Source organism: Haematobia irritans, chromosome 2 (assembly GCF_050003625.1).
Source record: "Haematobia irritans isolate KBUSLIRL chromosome 2, ASM5000362v1, whole genome shotgun sequence".
In the NCBI taxonomy this organism is placed as follows: Eukaryota; Metazoa; Arthropoda; class Insecta; order Diptera; family Muscidae; genus Haematobia; species Haematobia irritans.
The window spans coordinates 60,385,545-60,407,511 of record NC_134398.1 but is presented as its reverse complement, the minus strand read 5'-3'; the positions used below and the strand labels follow the sequence as shown (position 1 = coordinate 60,407,511).

Genomic DNA, 21,967 nt, shown 5'->3' with positions numbered 1-21,967 from the left:
ATTTAGAAAAATTACAAATAAATAGCTATGGAAATTTTATTTACAATATGGTGTCTTCGATAGTCGCATGCCTATATTATCTAAAACAAAGCCTGATTATATATAAGTTTCTTATTTAAGGAAAAATGTAATTTTTTGAGATAAGTGATCGGTCGGTTGTTCATTTCATAATAAAATAGAAAGTATGCCATTAATAATGAAAAGTAATCTCATTGCTAGGACAACAGATATTTATAGTTGTTATAGTAGAAAATGTTCAGATATTTCAAGTAATGCAGTTTGCAAATACAGCAGTGGTGTTTGGCTAAAGCTTTTAGCAAAACGTTTGCTAATTCAGTAGTATTTGTTTGCTATTTCAGCAAAGAAAAGTGTTTGCTGTTTCAACTAGCGGATGTTTCCTGAAACAACTACATGCTACTGCTTTCCCTATTTCAGTAAACAAAAACTGCTGTTTTAGCCAAGTTTTTTTGCATTTATGAATTACAAATTTTTTGAGTGTATAAAAGGACAGTAAAAGCTTCCCAGACTATAAGTGGCGACGACACTAAGATTAATGACCCAAGAATCATCAACTAAGATTAATGACCCAAGAAACAATTTTAATCTAAAGCCAGGAGTTTGGAAAATTTTGTCACAAGCCCCATTACGCAAAAGGAACCACAATATATCTTCAGTGGATAAAAAAAACCTGATATGTCGACTTCAGAAATAGTGAAATTTTAATTGTTTTTCTATGAAAAAAAGAATGGCTAAGATGTGTTAATGGAACATTGGTGCAAAATAAAATCAAAGATTGACCTTGAAAGCTTTTTATTACACAATAAATGCAATCAAGAGTCAACACGTTTGCTAGTAAATGTAATGTTCTACTGTGCCAACAAAAATTTTCGCGTTTAGCAAAATTTTCAAATTGAAACCCCGATTTTGTGTAGTGTCATAAGGAGCATTTTAGAGATTAACGTAATAAATGAAAAATTGCACTTTATAATTTCAATTGTTTTTTTCTTTATCTCTTTATTTTCATAGTTCTTTTCGCACTTTTAATTTTGATATTCAACTTTGTAACACGAGCTGGTATAGAGTAGTGTAGATAAATATCGTTCTTTTTCTTGTTCTACATACACAGTAAAATCAAAATTTCAAAAGGAGGAATCGCCCCTTCCTACAATGGACCTATAATTCGAATACACTGTCTCATGGACACATTTATTTTATAAATTCTCACTATGCGAACCTTTGTCATTGATCTAAACATACGATTGGGTAGCACTCATTAATAAGAGGAAGTTCACCATATCTCACCTTTTTCCTTAATATTGTTTTAATTGTCTAAGGCCTCCTTTTAATATTCTCATACCTAGATAGTGCTCAAGAAATTAAACGCTGAAAGATACATTAAAGTTGATATTAATTTATTGCTTTTTAATTTTAAACGATAAATATTTTAAGTCATTCATTAACTTCGATTGTATCGATTACCATCACCTCGCCTAACAACATCTCTATATTCATCCATTCGTCGCATTCTTGCTAAATTTTCAGGATCATCGTTCTCTACTTTATCCTCCATTTCGGCCTTTTCTGCTTCCTCTTTCTCCTCGGGATCTTGAGCTGCAGCCATAGCTTTTTCTTGGTTAATACGTGCCATTTTTTCTTCGTCAGGGAAAATGCCCTCACGTACACGCTGTGAATAAAATTCATCAACAGACATAACGGGCAAACTTGGATAACCCATACCAAAAACAGCCTTTTGTGTGGCATCTTTAGTTATAATGAAAGGTTGCATTGGTTTTGGCTTTGGAGCAGTACCATGGTGATGGTGATGATTATGCGAATGGCTGCCACTAGCTGCTGTGGCTATAGCATGTGGTGGAAGTGCAAAATCATCCATTCGTGTTGTACCAAATTCGGCCATACGTTGTTTTCTCATTTCAACTACACCCATCTCTAATTTGATGTCTTCCAATTCTTCATTGGCATCCATAATACTCTTTTGTATAAACTTTAGGAAGAAATCCCTTTTTATTTCATCGTCGGCTGTTTCACTGCGGACAGCATCTTTCATCTTTTTAATTTGTTGCTCAAGCTCCTTCTTACGTTTGAACTGGGCTATTTTATTGTTGCGCGAAATAGCAGAGGCCACAAGTTGTTGTGTAGTGTCAATACAACCTGTTCCTTGGCTACTACTAGTGTCTGAGGTATCCTTCTTTGGCCCATCACACAGCTCATAGTCCTGGCATCGTTGAATGAAATCCCTAGAAAATATATAAATTCTGTAGAATTTGTTTCATTTTTAAACTTTAAATAATTACTTGAAATAAACTTCTGCCAATCGTAACACCTCTTCCCTATCACGCTTATGAGATTTCAATGCGAGTTTGCCCAAGAAATAGGGCAGTAGCAAATATTGCAAGGAATCCGTTGGTACTTCATCAATGAATTCATTGGAGCTGAACATACCTATCTGACTCACTATAGTGGTGGTTTTTTCAAAATTGCTAATTGCATCTTTAACTTTGTTCTAAGCAATTAGAATAAATTATATTTCTTTAAGAAGGGATACATTATGTTTCTACTAAAAACTTACCTGATACTCCGCACTGTTTGTATCGATAGTGGTTTCATCCAAAAACTCATAAATATTCCAACCATCTAGGAAAATATCGAGCAATTTTCGGTCACCACCTTCAACGTTTGCGTCTTGTCCTTCGCTCATTTTTGTTTATATATGCCCAAATATTATCCGCAATTTCACAACAAACCGTCTTGCAGCGCAATAAACAATAAATTGACTAATTATGCTTCACAACGTCTAGTAAACGTATTGTAATGTGTTAGTTGTTTACTTTTATTAAGTGTGCTTTGTTGCATTTTCTGAAAAATATGCTAGTGTTACCAACGACTCCTATTCTCACCACCAATAATTCCTTCGTCTTCTTGTTATTATCATTCATATCTTTACCCAAATCTAAATCTACGTTCATATTATGCTCGAAATCTCGAAATTTCAAATAATTTTTTTTTATTTAAAAAGCTAGATTTTATATATCAAAAAGGAGTTTTCAAGCATAATGCCGTGTAATGTAGTTTAGGCAACACTGGACGTAACACGACACGACAAGTTTACGATTTTATAATCAAGCCGGAATATTTCAGAATATTCGCGATAAAAACAAACCTATTTGAAAAGAAAACATATTGATTATTTGCTAGTGACTTGTTTTGAACAAAATGGGAGATTATGATTCAGATGATGAACAATCCCAATTGGAAAAACTAAGATATGCAAAAGTACCACGGGGAATGCATGTGAGTGGGTGGGATGATGATGCCGACGAGTTGATTGAAGAGGATAAAAATCCTCAAGGTAAGAAATGCTGTACTTTGAAATATTTATGAAAATTGAATATATTGACTTTAATACTACAGCCACCTTGGAACGTATGATTCTATGGGCTGTAAATGAAAAGAAGCTGGACGAAATTAGAGAAATTTTGCGACTAGATCCTGAAACAGTCGCTTCAGTGGACGAAGATGGTTATACTCCTTTACATCGGGCAGCTTACAATAATTATGTAGATATAGCTAAGCTTTTGTTGCAATATAAAGCCGATCCAAATGCAAAAACAAAATTGGGCTGGACACCTTTACATTCTGCTTGCAAATGGAGTCATGCTGAGAGCGTTTCCCTCCTACTGCAGCATGGAGCCGATGTCAATGCCCAATCAGATGGACAACAAACACCACTACATGTAGCCGCAACAGTATCTAATTGTCGTAATACAGCCACACTGCTCTTGATGGATCCAAATATTAATGCTAAATCTTTGAACAATTCTGAAGAGACTGCAGAGGAAATTGCTCTTCGTACAGGACTAACTACTCCCATATTTGAAATGGGTCACGAAGCTTATGATATAGAAACCGGACTAATAGATTAGTTAAGATTAAGTCAAAGTGTTTTATTTTGAACAAATAAATTAGAAAAATATAGAACTCTATTTATAAATTCTAACTCGCTTGGGGGATACGTACAAAATGTTCATAAAATGATTTGGTGAAATCAACCATTTGATCTTGCATTGCAGCTGGCACGAAATTTGGATTTCCCTGACCACCCTCAATGGTGCCTTTAGCTGTGAAACGCATATAACTACCAACAGTCGTTTCGGGAGGCAGAACGGCACCATCTTCAATAATGCAACAGTCTTTTAGTACACATCTTCTTCCCTAAAAAGAAGTACTATTGATTCAATTCACTCTATATTCACAATTTTACTTACAATAACTGCATTCTTGCCAATATACACGAAGGAACCTATAACTGCGGCCGAGACTACAGCATCTTCTCCAATGTATACGTGGTCTCCAATGTGCATGGGGAAAAACGCAATTCCTTTACTGAACTGCTTACATGGCGGACGAATTACTGCATTCTTGCTAATAACACAGTAACGACCTGTCCGTACATTAGCCAAATCGCCTCGTATTATCGAACCGCTTTGTACAATCACTTTGCCATTCAATACAATATTCTGGGACCCGCAAAGCACAGTCTGGCGACTTACTTTATTCCCGGAAGCCTAAAAAAGAAATTTTGTTATTTGATGAGCTCATCAATGAGTGTTTGGCCTATACCGTTTCGACATATTCGTCTTTGCTATAGTAAGTGTTGGCTATTTCCATTATCTTGCTTCAGTTGAATGGTAAGTAGAAGTCCAACTTAATTATGGGGTTTATAAAATTGTGAATAATAATTTAATATTTATTTGCTAGTCGGTATTAATGAGTTTGTTTATATGATGAAACATATGTTTTTGATTCAATCTGAATTATTAGTAGCTCAATGTATTTTGACTAATTAGAGTCGTAACACATACACTACGAATGGGGTGTATGTGATGGTATCCCATTTTCAGTTACTGATACGTCGGCAGTAACTGAAAATGGGATACCATCGCGTAATTGAAATGATTTGTATTGCGTTGCCAAACTGTGAACATACCCTGCCAGCATTTCAATGTTCCATTTCATCCTCATCGCTACCACAGACTCGTAAGTGACACTGCAACAATCGCCAACTGTGATAGTATTTTGCCATCACTATTCGCATGAAAGTATTTTGCGGTCACTATTGTTACAAGAGTCATTTTATATGTTGTGAAACACCAAGAACAACTAGCTTCTTATAATTTATTTGAATAAAAATGATAATGAATTGCTGAACACATAGTTATTTCGCTTAAAATTGTGAAAGGTATATTGGTGAACAATTTTTGACTTTCCAAATGGAATAAAGTGATAGTTTTTCAAATATTTTTCCAGACACGCTGCCTCCATTGGGAATAAAAGCACTGGCTGATAGACGCTACAACATGTAACTTGCAACTTGTAACCCAACATCAATCTTTTATTAATGCATAAAAATTTGTTAAATGTGATGTGATAGTCGTATAAATGTTATATTTATGAGAATTTATAAATGTTTAATAAAATTAATAAACATCTAAACAATCGTGTTTTACTTGACCACAATGATTCTTTTACAACTATCTTAAAATGCACTTTGTCTGATTGTTTGAAGGGGCTCTTATTGGCGTCCTTCTAAATGTATCCAGAAGGGCACCTAATAATTGCACTCATGCGATTCTTTTTTGCAGTAACTTGGCGTGGTACAACTTCTCAATAGTGACGGCGCTTTTCCGAGGAGTTTTGGATATCGTATACGACTGTTTTCGACGTAGTGGGGATTCTCAGAAGCTCCACCAAAATTAAAAATGTTGGCAGGGCTGAGTCTATAGGTGAGTATTAAGTTTGAGTTTAGCCGCTAAAATCGCTAAAGTGAAAACTAAATCAGTAAGACAAATGCATGAAATTACCCTGCCAGCATTTCAAAGTTCCATTTCAACCTCATCGTTACCACAGACTCGTAAATATCACTTCAACCATCATGAAAAGGTACATCAAAAAGTACATGCAAGTAATTTGCCATCCCTACTGTAAAAAAGCCATTTTTTTGTGAAACGCCAAGCGCAACCAGCTTGTTATATTTTAATTAAATAAAAACGAAAATAAAGTTCTGAAAACATAGATTATACGCTTAAAATTGTGAAAGGTATATTGGTGAACAATTTGGTGATTTTCCAAATGGAATAAAGTGTTTGTTTTTCAGATATTTTACAGACACGCTGCCTCCATGGAATAAAAACACTGGTTGATAGACGCAGCAACATGTAACTCGCTACTTGTAACTCAACATCATCATTAATGCCAAAAATTATGTTAAATGTAATGTGATAGTGGTATAAATGTTATATTTTTAAGAATTTGTAAATGTTTAATCAAATTAATAAATATCTAAACAAACGTGTTTTACTCGACCACAATGATTCTTTTACAACTATCTTAAAATGCACTTTTTCTGATTGTTTGGAGGGTCCCTTATTGGCGTCGTTCTCAATTGATCTATAAAGGCACCTAATAATTGCACTCATGCGAAACATTTTTGTAGTAACTTGGCGTGGTACAACTTCTCAATAGTGACGGCGCTTTTCCGACGTGTTTTTGATGTCGTATATGATTGTTTTCGACGTAGTGGGGATTCTCAAAAGAGTCCCCAAATTCAAAAAATGTTGGCAGGGTATACATATTTGTTGCAAATTTTATTATAACTTGATGGGGAAAAGGCCAAAGCAAATTTTCACAAAGTTTGTATTCCTTAAAATGGATTATTAAAGAGAAGTAATGGTGAACAAATTACGTTTTTAGCGGCTAAACTCGATCTTAATACCCACCTTATTGTCAAAAATATTTCATATTATTGTATTTCTCCCAACTGACCACGTATTTCGTGACACAAAATGAATTGAAAACCACAAAATTCGATTTCCTCAAGAACTTTGGTGTTACAAAATTGTTATAAAACTCACTAAAACTCGGGTAATTTGCAGGGAACGTGCTAGCCAGAGAGTTAGAATACATTTCCAGCAATATGAATTCACAAAATAGCAAATTCAACCGATGATGCGATGTAAATTAAAATATCGATGTGACGCGAAATATCATCCAGTAGTTGTTGATATGGGAAAGCATAAATACCAAGTTTAATTGGTTGCACTTTGATTTATAGAAACTTTCTCTTTTCGATAAAGGTGAGTACTAAGTTCGAGTTTAGCCCCTAAGGGTAGGTACTATGTTCGGTTTTCGAGTTGAAAACCACTTTATTTTTGCGATTACTTTTCCTTAAATAATCAAAATTATAAATGAAAACAAACTTATTCCTGTAAAGTTTTGCCTAAAACTAGTGGAACAAGAAACTACGCATCAATTGAGTTAATTTGTCTGCTTTATATTGAACTGTCTTAATAAAGTAACCACGAAAAATTCAACGCGAAAAGCGAACATAGTACTTACCTTAACGTGAAAACTAAATCAGTAAAAAAGGCATACAATTATGCATACTTGTTATAATTTTTATTATAACTTGATAGCGACCCTGCCAACATTTTTTGAATTTGGGGACTCTTTTGAGAATCCCCACTACGTCGAAAACAATCATATACGACATCAAAAACTCGTCGGAAAAGCGCCGTCACTATTGAGAAGTTGTACCACGCCAAGTTACTACAAAAATGTTTCGCATGAGTGCAATTATTAGGTGCCTTTATAGATCAATTTAGAACGACGCCAATAAGGGACCCTCCAAACAATCAGAAAAAGTGCATTTTAAGATAGTTGTAAAAGAATCATTGTGGTCGAGTAAAACACGTTTGTTTAGATATTTATTAATTTGATTAAACATTTACAAATTCTTAAAAATATAACATTTATACCACTATCACATTACATTTAACATAATTTTTTGGCATTAATGATGATGTTGAGTTACAAGTAGCGAGTTACATGTTGCTGCGTCTATCAACCAGTGTTTTTATTCCATGGAGGCAGCGTGTCTGTAAAATATTTGAAAAATAATCACTTTATTCCATTAGGAAAATCACCAAATTGTTCACCAATATACCTTTCACAATTTTAAGCGTATAATCTATGTTTTCAGAACTTTATTTTCGTTTTTATTTAATTAAAATATAACAAGCTGGTTGCGCTTGGCGTTTCACAAAAAAATGGCTTTTTTAACAGTAGGGATGGCAAATTACTTGCATGTACTTTTTGATGTACCTTTTCATGATGGTTGAAGTGACATTTACGAGTCTGTGGTAACGATGAGGTTGAAATGGAACTTTGAAATGCTGGCAGGGGAATGGCCCAAAGCAAATTTTCATATAGATTGTATTCCTAAAAATTGATTATTAAAGAAAAGTAATCGTGAAAAAGTGACGATTTTAGCGGCTAAACTCGAACTTAATACCCACCTTAAGCCACTATAATTTTTCATCGATCAGCCTCTTAATGTTTCCAAAAATGCAGCATCCAAAGATTTTAGTTGTCTGCAAAGAGATTTGAGTTTAGTTATTTCCTTCACATTTCCATTTCGTGTTTTATTTTTCTTGTCAATTATTATAAAATATTTTGATTAATTTCAGTTGATTATCAAAAAATTTTCACATTTTTTATTTCTTCCACGAACTTTGTTGCACAAAGTGGTATTGAAAACCAAGTTGTTTTTTGTTGCATTTCAAGGTAGTGTTTTTTCAAAGTTTTCTCCAATTATCTTCAACCCATTTTCAAAGTCAACATTTTGGCGGTTTGGAAGTAATTCGCAAACAATTTGAAAATGTATTGAAAATTACCTGTTTCAAGTCAAATTGAATTTATGTTGCAAATAATATATTTACCCTCAAACTGAAAAGGTGTTGCATTTGAAAAACGCTCACCCTGTGTTTATTGGGATACGTTATATTTTGCTGGTGAAGTGCACGAACAGGCCCACAACGATAATCTTTGAATTCTCGGAGATATTCAATCGATTTGTACATTTTCACACTTCTTTTGGTACAATTTAACATTATTCAGTTCCCATCGCTGTTATCGAAAATGGTACGTGCTTTATCGAATTTTGCCAAAGTGATTAGTTTATCGGACGGAACTATGTGGATATGTTGACGTTTTTGTCGCGGAAAGTTGCAATAACAAGAGTACGCATTGATTAAAAAATATATAAAACAAAATAAGAAAAATGCGTTAAGTGTACGGCTTTAACCGTGAAGAGTGTGATGATATTAGTGTTCGATTTCTTACGAAAATATCAATTAAAATATTTTTTGTGTTTCTGTGTGTAATGGAATGTTTCCAAAATCAATGTGTTATTAATAAATGTTGTAATCGCTGTAAATCAACTAAGTAAATGGAAGAAATAAGTGTTATAGAAATAAGCAATCAAATTGGATAAAAAATTCATCTACGAATAACCAAACATAAACAAAACCAAACATAAACAAAGAAGAAGAAGATGTGAGAAAGTGTATGTGTACAAATGTGTCAAATTCATGTGTGTGAGGCAAACAGTGGAAAAAGCATTGCAACTACACAAATAAATATTAAAAGTAATTACTCTTTTTTTAGTATGTATTCGACTGACTAGTGTTTGGAATTCTTCCAAAAACTTGGCAGGGTAGAATGATATTACATATTTACTAATTACGCCAGTGATCCATGCATCTCAAGATGAAAGATGTATCGATATTTGACTTCTGTATAGAAATTCAGAAATACGTATGAATTCTCCCATTACAACAAGTTATTCATGGTTTACATTAATGGGATTGTTTAATATTCTTGTTAGAATACCTTCATCTATAGTAAAAACAGGCTTTAACTTATAGCATGTGCCTTCGAATATTATTTCAATGTCTAATTTGAAAAATATAAATTTTTTTCTAACATTTTTCTTAAAAAGTTTAAAAGTCTATTAAGATAATCATATTAATTGTTTTGATCCATAGGCCATTATCCATAATATACCAGCGGTAGTCCAAGTTGTGTACCATGTTTTGGGCAGTTTTCCATAGTTTTAGACTTTATTATTATAAATTATACAAGTAAATGTAATAAGTCGGCCTCGATATATAAATGGGAGCTATGATATATCCAAATTTAAAGCAAATCAAGGTAAAACTCTGGCTTCTGCATAAGCGTAGGAAGGTCTCTGGGTAGGGGGCTTAGACCCCCCCCCCCCAGAATTTGAAAACCTATTTACGATTTTCCATTGTTTTTTTATATAAAATTAAACAAGTAAAGTTGCACTAAAGACTTTCATGCACAATTAAATTGCTGGGGTTGTGGTAGCAGTTACCGATGGCAATAATATTTTTATTTCTTAACATTGTCTCTAAATTGTTAGTTAGTTTCTTTATTATAAGTGAATGCTTGAAGTCTGATATTTATGAAATAAAGCTGTGGTTGAACTTATGTTTATGTTTCTATGTTTGTTTAGTCTGATTTTTAGTCAATTTAATAAAAAAAGTAGTAATTGTTATTAAAACTATTCTTTCATAAATGTATTTGTTAATAATGCTGCAAAAAGCGTCCCTAAAAATTAGTGAAAAAGTTCTTTTTGGGTCTGGGAGTGGTGCAAAATTGGCGGAGAAGCGATGACTGTAAAATGAACTTGTCATAGGACAAATGTCCTCCTCCATTTCAACAGCAGTTGCACTGAATTTGCATCACTTCTTAAGGTCCCATCCGAATTCAGTGTTTCGAATGTGAATTAAAAAAATTTGTGATAAATTTTATAATTTTTAATGCACTCTAATGCTTTTCTGAAACGTTTGCCCTGGAATATTTTCAAAAATTTTCTTTTTTTCTAGAATGGATGTAGCATTCTAGAATGAATAATTTGTACCATTTTATTAATTCTTTTTAACCTATTTGAAAAAATACAAATTCCCGTTGAAGTATGAAAAAACGAGCTATAAAATACTGAATTAAAAAACTTCCTGTGTAGCTAAAATAATTAACTTCTTTGTGAGGACATTTTTGGAAGTGCATTTAAATTTGTGCATTTAGAACAACTCCCAATTTTTTTGCTGGGAAAAGTGTGGAACTACTCTTAGTTGATTTAATATTAATATTAATTGTCTAGTTATCTTGATGTGTGATTTTTATTCATTATTTGATTCATTTTTATAAAACTAATTTTTATAAAGTTAAATTTGAGCTAGGGGAGCCCTAGGAAAATTGTCTAGCTACACTAATGGTCCGATAATCACCATTTTCGGCACATATCTTTATTTTCCTTGAATACCTCTGGATTTCCAATTTCAGGCAAATTGGGTAAAAACTACGGATTCTAGAAGCCCAAGAAGTAAAATCGGGAGATCGGTCTATATGGTGGCTATATCAAAACATGGACTGGTACTCACCATTTTCGACACATGTCTTTATGGTCCTAGAATACCTCTAGATTTCAAATTTCAGGCAAATTGGATAAAAATTACGGATTCTAGAAGCCCAAGAAGTAAGATCGGGAGATCGGTCTATATGGGAACTATATCAAACCATAGACCGATACTCACCATTTTCGGCACACCTCTTTAAGGCCTAGAATACCTCTAGATTTCCGATTTCTAGAAGACAAAGAAGTAAAATCGGGAGATCGGTCTATATGGTGGCTATATCAAAACATGGACGGAACTCACCATTTTCGGCACACGTCTTTAGCGTCTTAGAGTACCTCTAGATTTCAAATTTCAGGTAAATTGGATTAAAACTACGGATTCTAGAAGCCCAAGAAGTAAAATCGGGAGATCGGTCTATATGGGGGCTATATCAAAACATGGACCGATACACCCCATTTTCGGCACACCTCTTTATGGTCCTAGAATACCTCTAGTTTTCCAATTTCAGGCAAATAGGATAGAAAATACACTTTCTAGACGCCCAAGAAGCAAAATCGGGAAATCGGTCCATATTGCGGCTATACCAAAACATGAACCAATAGGCACCATTTTCGGTACACTTTTTGATGGTCCTAAAATACCTCTAGATTTCCAATTTCAGGCAAATTGGTCAAAAACTACATTTTTTATAAGCTCAATACCCCAAATCGGGAGGTCGGTTTATATGGGGACTATATCAAAACTTGGACCGATATAGCCCATCTTCGAACTTGACCTGCCTGCAAACAAAAGACGAAAAAGACGAAGGACGATAGCGCCATTATTGACGGCTGTAGCGTGATTACAACAAACGGACAGACAGACGGGCAGACGTACAGACGGACATGCTTACATCGTCTTAGAATTTCTCCCTGATTAAGAATTTATATACTTTATATAGACCGAAATCGATATTTCGATGTGTTACAAACGGAATGACAAACTTGTACCTCTGTCACCATTCTATGATGGTGGATATAAAAATATAGCTAAGACCGCCCGGTTACACATGAACCGATCTTTCGATTTGGTTTCATGAGCGCTTAGGTTAGTTCTTTTTGTCAAAGGTCTACCATTTTTTGCCATCCTGAAATTTTCATACGATTTGCCAGAATTTGGGATCCCTAAAGAAATATGCTAATATGAAGTACATAAAAGCCCCAAATTCCTTTGGGCTACAAAGTCAAATTAGTGTTTTTTTGTTAATATGGTCTAATTTTTTATTTATTTATTAAAAAAAACATTACATAAAATAAATTTACCTAATATATAAAAGAGGTGCCGGGCTTTAGTATTAAAAAGAAGTAATTAAGACTGCAATGTAACGAACTCGGGCTTATATATCATTGGCAATGTAAATTTCTAATTTTGGTTAGGACACAAATATCATAATTTTAAATGGCCTGTTTTACTTCTTAAACTTCTTGAAGCCAAATTATTTGCTTAAAATTTCATATTTTAATTTATTGAACAATTTTCAAATATAGATTTCTTTTAGGCGTTAAATGTGAACTACATATCTCTTTTACTACATAAATGAATAGGACAATTTATATCGGTCCATTTTAGGTGCCCCCAATACAGAATATATTATTAAAATGGAAATTAGTTTTATTATCCGCAGTCCCAATCGAGTCTCTTGCTGGAATCCTTCGCAATCGAGCAAAATTTGCTCTACTCCACAGTGGCTTAAAGTGATCCACAGTTTTGGTGAGGTAGAATGCGCTAACAAAAAAACTATAATTCAATGGTTTATGTAGATATATAGTAGTCCAAGGAATGACGAGATCGTCTAATGTCCATGGTCTTTAGTGGAGTAAATATTCACAATCTACATGTTGCCCATACACCTTAATATCATATGACTATTGCACAATGTATAACTGTCTTATATCTGTTATGTCACTGGCTTATGGCTTATGGAGAATTGAGTAAATTTACAGGTAGTTAAATAAAACAATTTCGACAATTTTCCAAAGAATTAAACATGTAGAACAATACATCAGTATCTACTGGTTATTTACTTTTTCAAACTGGGATTTTTACTACTTTCCTTGCCATTGTTTATTTATAAAAAAATTAGAAAGCAATCTCTGAACGTATATTACAATATATTTATTATTTTTTTTTCAGATTTCGTGAATCTTCTGTGTGTGCCCAAATCAAGTAAAGGATATCTTTTTTTTTTTCCAAATTTTAAGCTTTTAACATGACGATTTTTTAAATTATGTAAATGTAAATGTGTGAAAAAAATTTATAAAAAAGAAAAGAAATATATTGTAAGTCCAACTCGTCGTTATTGATTCAATAGTGTTCTGTTTAAAGTGCATATTGCTATACAGCCTAACAAAATCATAAAGATTTTTCGCCATGAATAATTATCAAAATCAAACACCACCAACGGTGTTGAGAAATCATCATCAACATCATCACCAACAGCACCATAATAATCCTCATTTCTCATCATCGTCAACTTCAACTACGGTGCAACCGCATCATTTTACGACACCTGCTATACCACATCTCCAACCAGTGCCATTATCGGCACCACCGCAACCTTTAATTAGTAACTCATTGGCAATACGACAAGAAATCCAGCGATTTGAAAGTGTACATCCATCGATTTATGCCATCTATGACTTGATCGATTTACTTCCCATAACTGATGCCCAGATAGCTCAACAAATAAGAGATCATGTTGTCTGTATTGAAGGTAAGAAAAAAATATTTCATTTGTTTGTATTTTTTTATTATTTCTTTTTTCACTCACTTTTCCTGAAATTTTACACATTAGGACTTCTTGAATTATTATTGCAAGAATGGCTTTTCAAAGCAAAAAAAAATGTATAATTTTGTTATAAATTTGTCTTATATAAAAACGTCTTTGTACCCAATGCTCTTATATAAACATTTTTTATTTACTAATTAAATTTAGTATTATTTATAAATAGATCATCACAAAACACTAGTCTTGGGACTTGGATTCCCAATACCAGTATAATGTCATTCGATAATTCTAGGTTTTTATATAAAAGAATTTTCATTGAATTTGCAAAAAATTAAGCATTCCAATAATGAATTATTTAATCCTTGTTTAATTATTAATATTTTTTATTTTTATAGGGATTTCTTGTTAATTTTTATCCATATCAAGACACTCTGCAACTAAGAGGAAATGTGTCCAGAGCGGGCACGTGATTCATGTCATGTGACCCTGGTTTGCAGAGATGGGCTGCTATCAATTCTGCATAAGTAGATGTTGACGCGGCTGCATTGATCTTAGTTGGAACAATATTGCAATTGCCGTGGGAGATCAAGTTCCAAAGCAAGAGTCCCTCCCGTTCTTGATGGTAAAAGTCGACCCGATTTTGCTTTCATCCACAATATTCCAATGATTCCACTTTCAAGTTCTAGTTTCTATTTATTTTTCAGTTTCACATACGAAACGTATAAAAAAATTAGAGTATGTGATTTATGATGCAAAGACATCCCCAGAAAATGAATTGGATGGTTATGGCCAAAACACTCCAAAACTCCGTCGTAGTTTTGAGGTTAGCGTTCTGATAAAACTTCATGTTCTTCCATCGCCTTTTGCTTATCTGTATCACCACTACTTGCTTAATACACTAAAAAAAAGTTTACGTGACTTCATAGATTTTGACCTCTCCTTAGGGAATTTGGTATTGATTTCTAGTCAAAAATGCTGCTTCTTTTATATAAAGAAATTTTTTTTAAGGAGCTTTCTAGCTTTAGATCTAAGCTCTTTACAATTCAAATTAGGAAATTTCGACAAATTTGTATATAAGATTTTGTCAAAATTTTATTTCTATTGAAAATTGAATTACCTCTTAGTTGGAGAGGAAAATCTACCAAAACATCAAGAATTCTACCAAACTACTAAACAGTAAAAAATCTACCATTTTTGGTAGAATTCTACCTACTGTGTTAACCTATTTTTTTAAGATTTTTCATCTTTAATCCATAGATTCAATATCTCAGTTAATTTAGAGACTATTTCTTTCACCCATAAACGTTTTTCTTTAATTTAATTCAAATTTACTTTTATACAATGGCATAGAATTTTAACTGAGAGAAGCAAATATCAAATATTCGTGTCCAAAATTTTGAAGAAACCAATACTTGAGCAAAAATTATAAAATTAATTAAAAATTCTTTATTCGAAAGAAATTTTTCTTTAATGTTGTGTAAATTTTTCTTTAATGTTGTGTAAATTTTTCTTTAATGTTGTGTAAATTGCGTATTCTAAAATTTAGGATGTATTATCTTTTATATTACGTCAATATTTTTTTTCAGTGTAAGTAGTTAGTCACATATTTGTTTTGATCTTATATGTAGCAATTGGTACATAGTTGTTGAAAAAAGATTATTTCATCATTACTTCTGAACCGTTAAAACCATATTTTCATGTTGCTGCTGCTAGAGCATGATCATAGACATAATTTCCGTAAATCATCACTTTCTGATACAAAATTCGACATTTTTAACACGATGAAGAAATATGATGTTGTCTGTTCAATGGCTTGATGTGTACTAAATATTTTTCGCTGATGACATAGCAAACAAAAAAAAATAAGGGTAAAGGTTCACTATCGCAACATTTGTGTCTTGACGCTCACTTCATAACGGTATACCTGATATATGGAGGCTGTATTTAATTATCGACCGATTCCTGTGGTTGATAGCAAATTTCCTTATAAGTAGTCAACAGAGTCAAGTGGCCTCGTTCTTACTGATTTTTTGACCGCGTTTGTTAGGTTTAATAGGATGCATTCCCTAATTTCAGATCGACAACATAAAACTACATTTAAATGGTTCACATATCTGGTAAAATCTTATATGGACCAGTATGTACCAATTGGTACATGGTTATTGAATAATGGATAATGTCGTCAAGTGCCGAATTGCAAGCAGGTGAAAAATTCGACGCCAGGGGAGAAGTTATTTCTGGCGATACGTTCAAATATAACTAATGAACGATGTACACTAACTTGAGATATTCATTCATTGGTAGAATAAACAATACGCTTTCTGGCTAATGTCGAATATGGGGATAGGTTTATATGGGGGCAAAATTTAATTAACCTACAAACTTTCGAAAGCTGGTTACAACGTTAAAAGTGTAAACGGCAAACATTCGCTTTCTAAAATTAGAAATATAAAGCAGTCGAACCTTTTAAAAATTAAATATAATTTATAAATTAGGCAATGTAAACATTACGGCCGCTGTATTAGTAAATAAATAAAGCTAGACATTTTGATTTGATTTGAGAACTTTCGAAAAAATTTAATAATTTCATCATGCTTCATTTCACCTGTATTTTAACATTGAATGAAACACTTTGTTTTTATCTATTTATTATTTTACCTTGTAAAACTTAAATGAGAACAAAGCGATGCAAAAAAGTTTGACATTGCTTATTATATGTCGTTGGTATATGCATGTATCCACAGACTAATGGTTTTTATGTTTTCTGATGATAAATGAGTTAAGCGAGCTTTATTCAATGAAAGGGCAAAGCCAAATGAGCTAGAATTCAATAATGTCTGATAGGAAAATCAAACAATCGTGACAGTATTTAAGGTGTGCATATTCGGGACGAACACTTAACTTCCGTTGCATCCGCTGTCCATTTATGCATGCATCGCCTCAATTCAATATAGGTTTTCAAATTGGCTGACGCAGGTGCTTTCAGCACACATGCATCTACCATTATTTGTACAGTTTTATTTGCATTTTCTCCGGGTGAAGATGATACACGATGTATTGTGGTTTGAATTTTTAAATAGCTGCTAACGAGTAACAAAAAAATCTTATTTAATTTCGCACTCCTGTAAAAGGGTCGGGGGACCCCATCAACAGTACAATGAATTGATAGGGTTGACTGTAAAATGAAAATTGCTAAATTAGAAGGTAGAGAAGAGATATGCTAAAATTCGTTTGCTAAATGATTTGTAGTATTTTCTTTATTGCTAAAAACTACGAAGTATCCTGGCGGCTTTTAAATCTTTTTTATATAAATAAAAAAGAGGTACTAAGTAGCATCTCACAGTGCGATTATTGTACTTGAATTCAATGCCAATTTACAAAACTTATACAACTGTTTAATAGCGTTTAGTACGTAATACATATTTGGAACAATTGATCTATTATAGATAACATTATGAAGCTTTAAAATGAATATTATAGACGACCAAAATCTTCTCTCAGTTTTCAGTCTTATTAAAAGCTATAATTCGTTACTGAAACCTTTAAAATTTCCATTTGAACTTGTCTAAACGGTATGTGATAACTATGTTAACCTGGTCAATACCAATATCCTTAACATATGAGGTTAAATAACAGAAGTGACCTGATCCCACGGACTCGTAATGTAAAAATTGCAAATTTATACCTGTCAGCAGAAATTATTCAAAATGGTATGTGATGCGCAGCATTCAAATTGGATTTCAGTAATTTTTTTATTGCTTATGGATTGCAAAAGTAATTTGCATTTGTTTATTTGGTATGCTCGTGAACGTTTTCGGGTAAAAACAAAAATTACATTATTAATCATTTCGATTCCCGTCAATGTGGAGTATTTTCTCTTAGTTTGAAGAACGCTCAAACAAAATTGAATCAAACAATAATAAAATGGTAGGAAAATATTTTTTAGTACGAAATGTTTTTTCTTTATATAGTGTGATATGCACAGAAATTAGTTGGAAAAATGATGATTTTCTTACTACACTTACGGCCATTTTCACATAATGGAGGATTTTAAATGTCAGTTAACAAACAAATTTTATTTTATTTTTATTTCCATTTATTTAAGCAATTCAAAGCATTTACAGGGCCAATTTAACGAATTACAATGCACCACTCTAACTTTTGAAATTATATTCATTGCGGGGTAATTTTAACTCAATTTGTTGCCATGTGAATACATAAGCGGGACAATGTACATATCCTTGATACAGTTTAGAAGTTGATTAGCTAACCTTGCTCTAACATAGCTTCTTGGAAATGGGAGTTAATATTTGTTTCAAGTAGCTTCCTCTGTCAGTAAACAAACTAGCGTGTTATAATTGGAGGATAGTCGAAGACCGATTAAAACAATTACTTAATTAAATTTTAAAAAATATGGATTTTTTTTTTAAATTTTCACCAATTTGAGATAAATAATTTGTAAAAGTTTCCAGTGGCAGCACCAACCACAAGTAGCTTCCTCTGTCAGTAAACAAACTAGCGTGTTATAATTGGAGGATAGTCGAAGACCGATTAAAACAATTACTTAATTAAATTTTAAAAAATATGGATTTTTTTTAATTTTCACCAATTTGAGATAAATAATTTGTAAAAGTTTCCAGTGGCAGCACCAACCACATCATACCACTGAAATTTACGTTGAAGTTAAGCTGTCTTTGTATCGCTAAATTTCTTTTTCCACCCAACCAAACAATTTAGGCTTCATATCCTTACACTATCAATCATTCAAAGAAATCTATAAGAGAAAATTTGGAAGTTTTCACCCCTGAGACTTTTTTGTCTCAGTTGTCAATTAGTGAAAATTTTTTCATTCGCAAAGAACATGGAAAGCAAGCCAACGTATCATAATCATGTATGGCCCTCTATCTATTGATGTAAATTTTTCTGTTCTTGAAGGATTTGTGGCTGGTGTTGATGTTCAAATATTCTTTGCAGGCATTTGGGCTGTCATTAGTGCAATTGGACATTTGTATTTTGAAATCCTGTTTTCATGGCTGCCAATCGAAAAGGTTATTTTTTATGGATTCCCCTTTGAGAGTATAACTGGATTTGGTATCAACCCCCGTAAATGCTATGCCAAAGTGAAAATTGGATATGGCGATTATGAGGAAAGTTTTCCAAGAGTGGGGTTGAACTACTGGAGATTTTGTTTTATATTTTCAAAAAACACTTTAAGCTTTTTGATTTAAATCACAACACTAAACAAGTTCAACATAATGGCATTGGTATAATTTTTTCCTTGATTATTGCTCCAACAACTCATACATATAGCGTTTTTCTATTTACTTTTATATATTTATTCATTGTTAAGTTACTATTAAAATTGGTAACTTACGGCCATTTTCATGTAGCTCCGTTAGGCTTTAACTGCCAGTTAACAGAAAGTAAATTGCAAATATCTTCTCTCCGGTTAACTTTAACTGAAAAATTTTCGTCAGTTATGTTCCTAACTGGCCTATGGAATATAAAGGCAAGATTACAGCTTCGTCTATAATACGGTTTAAAAGTTGGTTAGTTAACGGAACACTAACGGAGCTTTATGAAAATGGGGGTTAAAAAGTTAGATAGCTGTGACAACTAAGGTCTTAAGCTCGCAAGGTGTATTTATTTTATTTTTATTTATTTTTTATTTATTTATTCATTTATTTTAGTAATACTAAGTCTTAAAGGCCGACATTATTATATGTGGATATTCTATATTTTATAAATAATTATACAATGAAGTATTTTTAAAAACATTTTACTTATGCTGTTTAATATACGATCTCAAGTGGATCGCAATTGTGAAAAATTGTGCTTCTAATGAGATCAAATTATTGGCACACTACTCTCTATTTCCCTAAAGCCAATTCAACTTTATTTTAGTTCATGGAATTATTATGATTGGAGAAAGTTTCTTTTATTCTAATAATTTTTTGCGTACGTTACTTTTTTGAACTAAAAAACTGAAAAAATTATATACAAATGAAGCATAAAGACTTACTAAATTTGTATTTCTCACAAAATAGTTGATTATTTCTTTACTACAAATGCGTCCATCATGAACTTCGTATGTCACTAAAGACATTCTTGCAATTTTGAACTCCAATTTTTTCCTTCAAACTACAAAATTTTCTTTAACAAGTGATAAAAAAAATTATGTCTAATAAATTTTCTTGAATTTGTCGAAAAATATTTACTTATTTTTGTGATATCGGCGTGATGCCAGCGTTTGTAATACTGTTTAGTTAAAATTTTCTAAAAATAATGTAAAATTTCTAAAATTAAACAAAATTTTTCTTCCTTGTGGGTTCATTATTTTTTCAGTGCAGTAGCATGAAAGACGTTCCAGTAGTAATGCATACAGCGTTTCCTCTGTAATGCACTTTCTGACAAACGACAACAGCCTTTATCCCCAAAAATTTAACATTGAAGGTATTTATACGGTCATTGATTTTTACATCCCCGTTAAGTTCTTTAGAATTTGGAGATATATTTATTTGGGATGAAAAAACTTCATTAGGTTGAGGAAAATTTAGAAGTTAAAAATGGCAGGAGCAAATTCAGATTTTAAATCAGTTCCTAACGAAATTTCATAAACATAAAAAAAGCAAATTGAAATTGCGGAAGAATTCGATTAAATTTTAAACAGGTGTATTTTTAATTGCTAATTAATTTTGGCATTGATACTATAATTTTGCCAAATGTATCAATTTCCAAAAAAATTTGGTATATGGTGTTTTTTAGCACAAGGACGGATACTATTGAATTTGGAAAAAATCGGTTCAAATTTAGACATAGCTGCCCATATAAAATTTGGCACAAAATAGACTATTTCACCACCCTCTAAGTGTGCCAAATTTCGAAATCGGTTCAGATTTAGGTATATGTTAGCTCCCATATATATGTATCGCCCGATTTTCCCAAATTTGGATATAAACCCTTATTTATAAACTGATCTTACTCAAATTTAGCACTAGTTAACCTTCCGTGGTATCAACCAAACCTGCAACATAGCATCTAAATCGGTTCAGATTTAAACATATGTATCGCCCGATTATTCCAAATTTGAATATAATACTCATATTTATTAATCAATGTTACTCAAACTTGTACCCCCTTATGTTCTTAAATATGGGAATGCGGTTTATCTCCCAAGCCTATATCAATTATACCCCACAAATTCTTAGGGTTACTAATTCAGTACGTGTGGTTTAGGGTATGATATAGTCGGCTCCGCTCGACATTCTACTTTATTCACTTGTTTGTTATTGAAAGTTAATACAATTTGAACTCAAATAGAACAATTTTATTCTCGTTAATACAACTGAAAAAAACTGATAGTTCCTTTAAAAAATTTGAAGCAATTGGTTCAAACGCATGCCAAAACAATAAAACGATTTTCGATAATTAATATTTGTTTTTGTTCTCTAATCGCGAAATATAAAAGGCAATCATTGTATAACTATGTTTTCACTTCATATGCAATTGTTAAAAATTCAGCCAAAATTCATTGTTTATTTAAATAGAATATCTTTATATGATTAAACAATCCATATTTTATTCTGTGCCATATCGCAGAAAAAAATTTGTAATATGCTTTCGCTCTTATGAATCCTCAGTGAAAAACTTGTTTTTCTTTCTCTCTCGCTCCTATGTCAGATTTCTTCTATACTACAGCTTGTAGGCATTCATTGAAGGCTCATTTCTCCCAGATTTATGTTGTTTTTGTTCTCGCTGTTTTGTTATTGTATTGTGGCGAAATTCGAGATGAGTTTTGCCGACATTGTATTTGATGAGGTCGGTGGACAGACTTCTGGGTATGCATTTACAATTTTGTTTGAAATTCGAAATTCACAACGGCATGTGTAGCATCGCGACCGCA

General features: G+C 32.5%; 4 protein-coding genes and 1 long non-coding RNA gene across 5 annotated transcripts; 3 read left to right on the top strand and 2 right to left on the bottom strand.

Annotated features, from left to right (window-relative positions):
* Positions 1 to 1,391: 1,391 nt before the first annotated feature.
* On the bottom strand, positions 1,392 to 2,799 carry Tap42 (immunoglobulin binding protein Tap42). The gene is made up of 3 exons (XM_075294460.1): positions 2,588 to 2,799; positions 2,313 to 2,521; positions 1,392 to 2,255 (listed from the first exon to the last, which is right to left on the bottom strand). Exons 1-3 carry the CDS (start codon positions 2,714 to 2,716, stop codon positions 1,457 to 1,459), a joined length of 1,137 nt encoding a protein of 378 aa, XP_075150575.1. The 5' UTR covers positions 2,717 to 2,799; the 3' UTR covers positions 1,392 to 1,456.
* A 326-nt stretch (positions 2,800 to 3,125) lies between these two features.
* On the top strand, positions 3,126 to 4,001 carry Ankrd49 (ankyrin repeat domain-containing protein 49). The gene is made up of 2 exons (XM_075294461.1): positions 3,126 to 3,367; positions 3,430 to 4,001. The coding sequence occupies exons 1-2, from the start codon at positions 3,232 to 3,234 to the stop codon at positions 3,939 to 3,941; spliced, it is 648 nt and encodes a 215-aa protein (XP_075150576.1). The 5' UTR covers positions 3,126 to 3,231; the 3' UTR covers positions 3,942 to 4,001.
* Positions 3,942 to 4,861, bottom strand: DCTN5-p25 (Dynactin 5, p25 subunit). Its single transcript, XM_075294462.1, has 3 exons — positions 4,639 to 4,861; positions 4,284 to 4,583; positions 3,942 to 4,230 (listed from the first exon to the last, which is right to left on the bottom strand). Exons 1-3 carry the CDS (start codon positions 4,684 to 4,686, stop codon positions 4,012 to 4,014), a joined length of 567 nt encoding a protein of 188 aa, XP_075150577.1. The 5' UTR covers positions 4,687 to 4,861; the 3' UTR covers positions 3,942 to 4,011.
* A 1,033-nt stretch (positions 4,862 to 5,894) lies between these two features.
* Positions 5,895 to 6,386, top strand: LOC142227606 (uncharacterized). The gene is made up of 2 exons (XR_012719923.1): positions 5,895 to 6,115; positions 6,173 to 6,386. It is a non-coding gene; the product is annotated as an uncharacterized LOC142227606 (long non-coding RNA).
* A 2,667-nt stretch (positions 6,387 to 9,053) lies between these two features.
* Positions 9,054 to 16,905, top strand: LOC142224586 (uncharacterized). Its single transcript, XM_075294369.1, has 4 exons — positions 9,054 to 9,503; positions 13,470 to 14,049; positions 14,769 to 14,887; positions 16,849 to 16,905. Exons 2-4 carry the CDS (start codon positions 13,707 to 13,709, stop codon positions 16,903 to 16,905), a joined length of 519 nt encoding a protein of 172 aa, XP_075150484.1. The 5' UTR covers positions 9,054 to 9,503; positions 13,470 to 13,706.
* Positions 16,906 to 21,967: the final 5,062 nt, after the last annotated feature.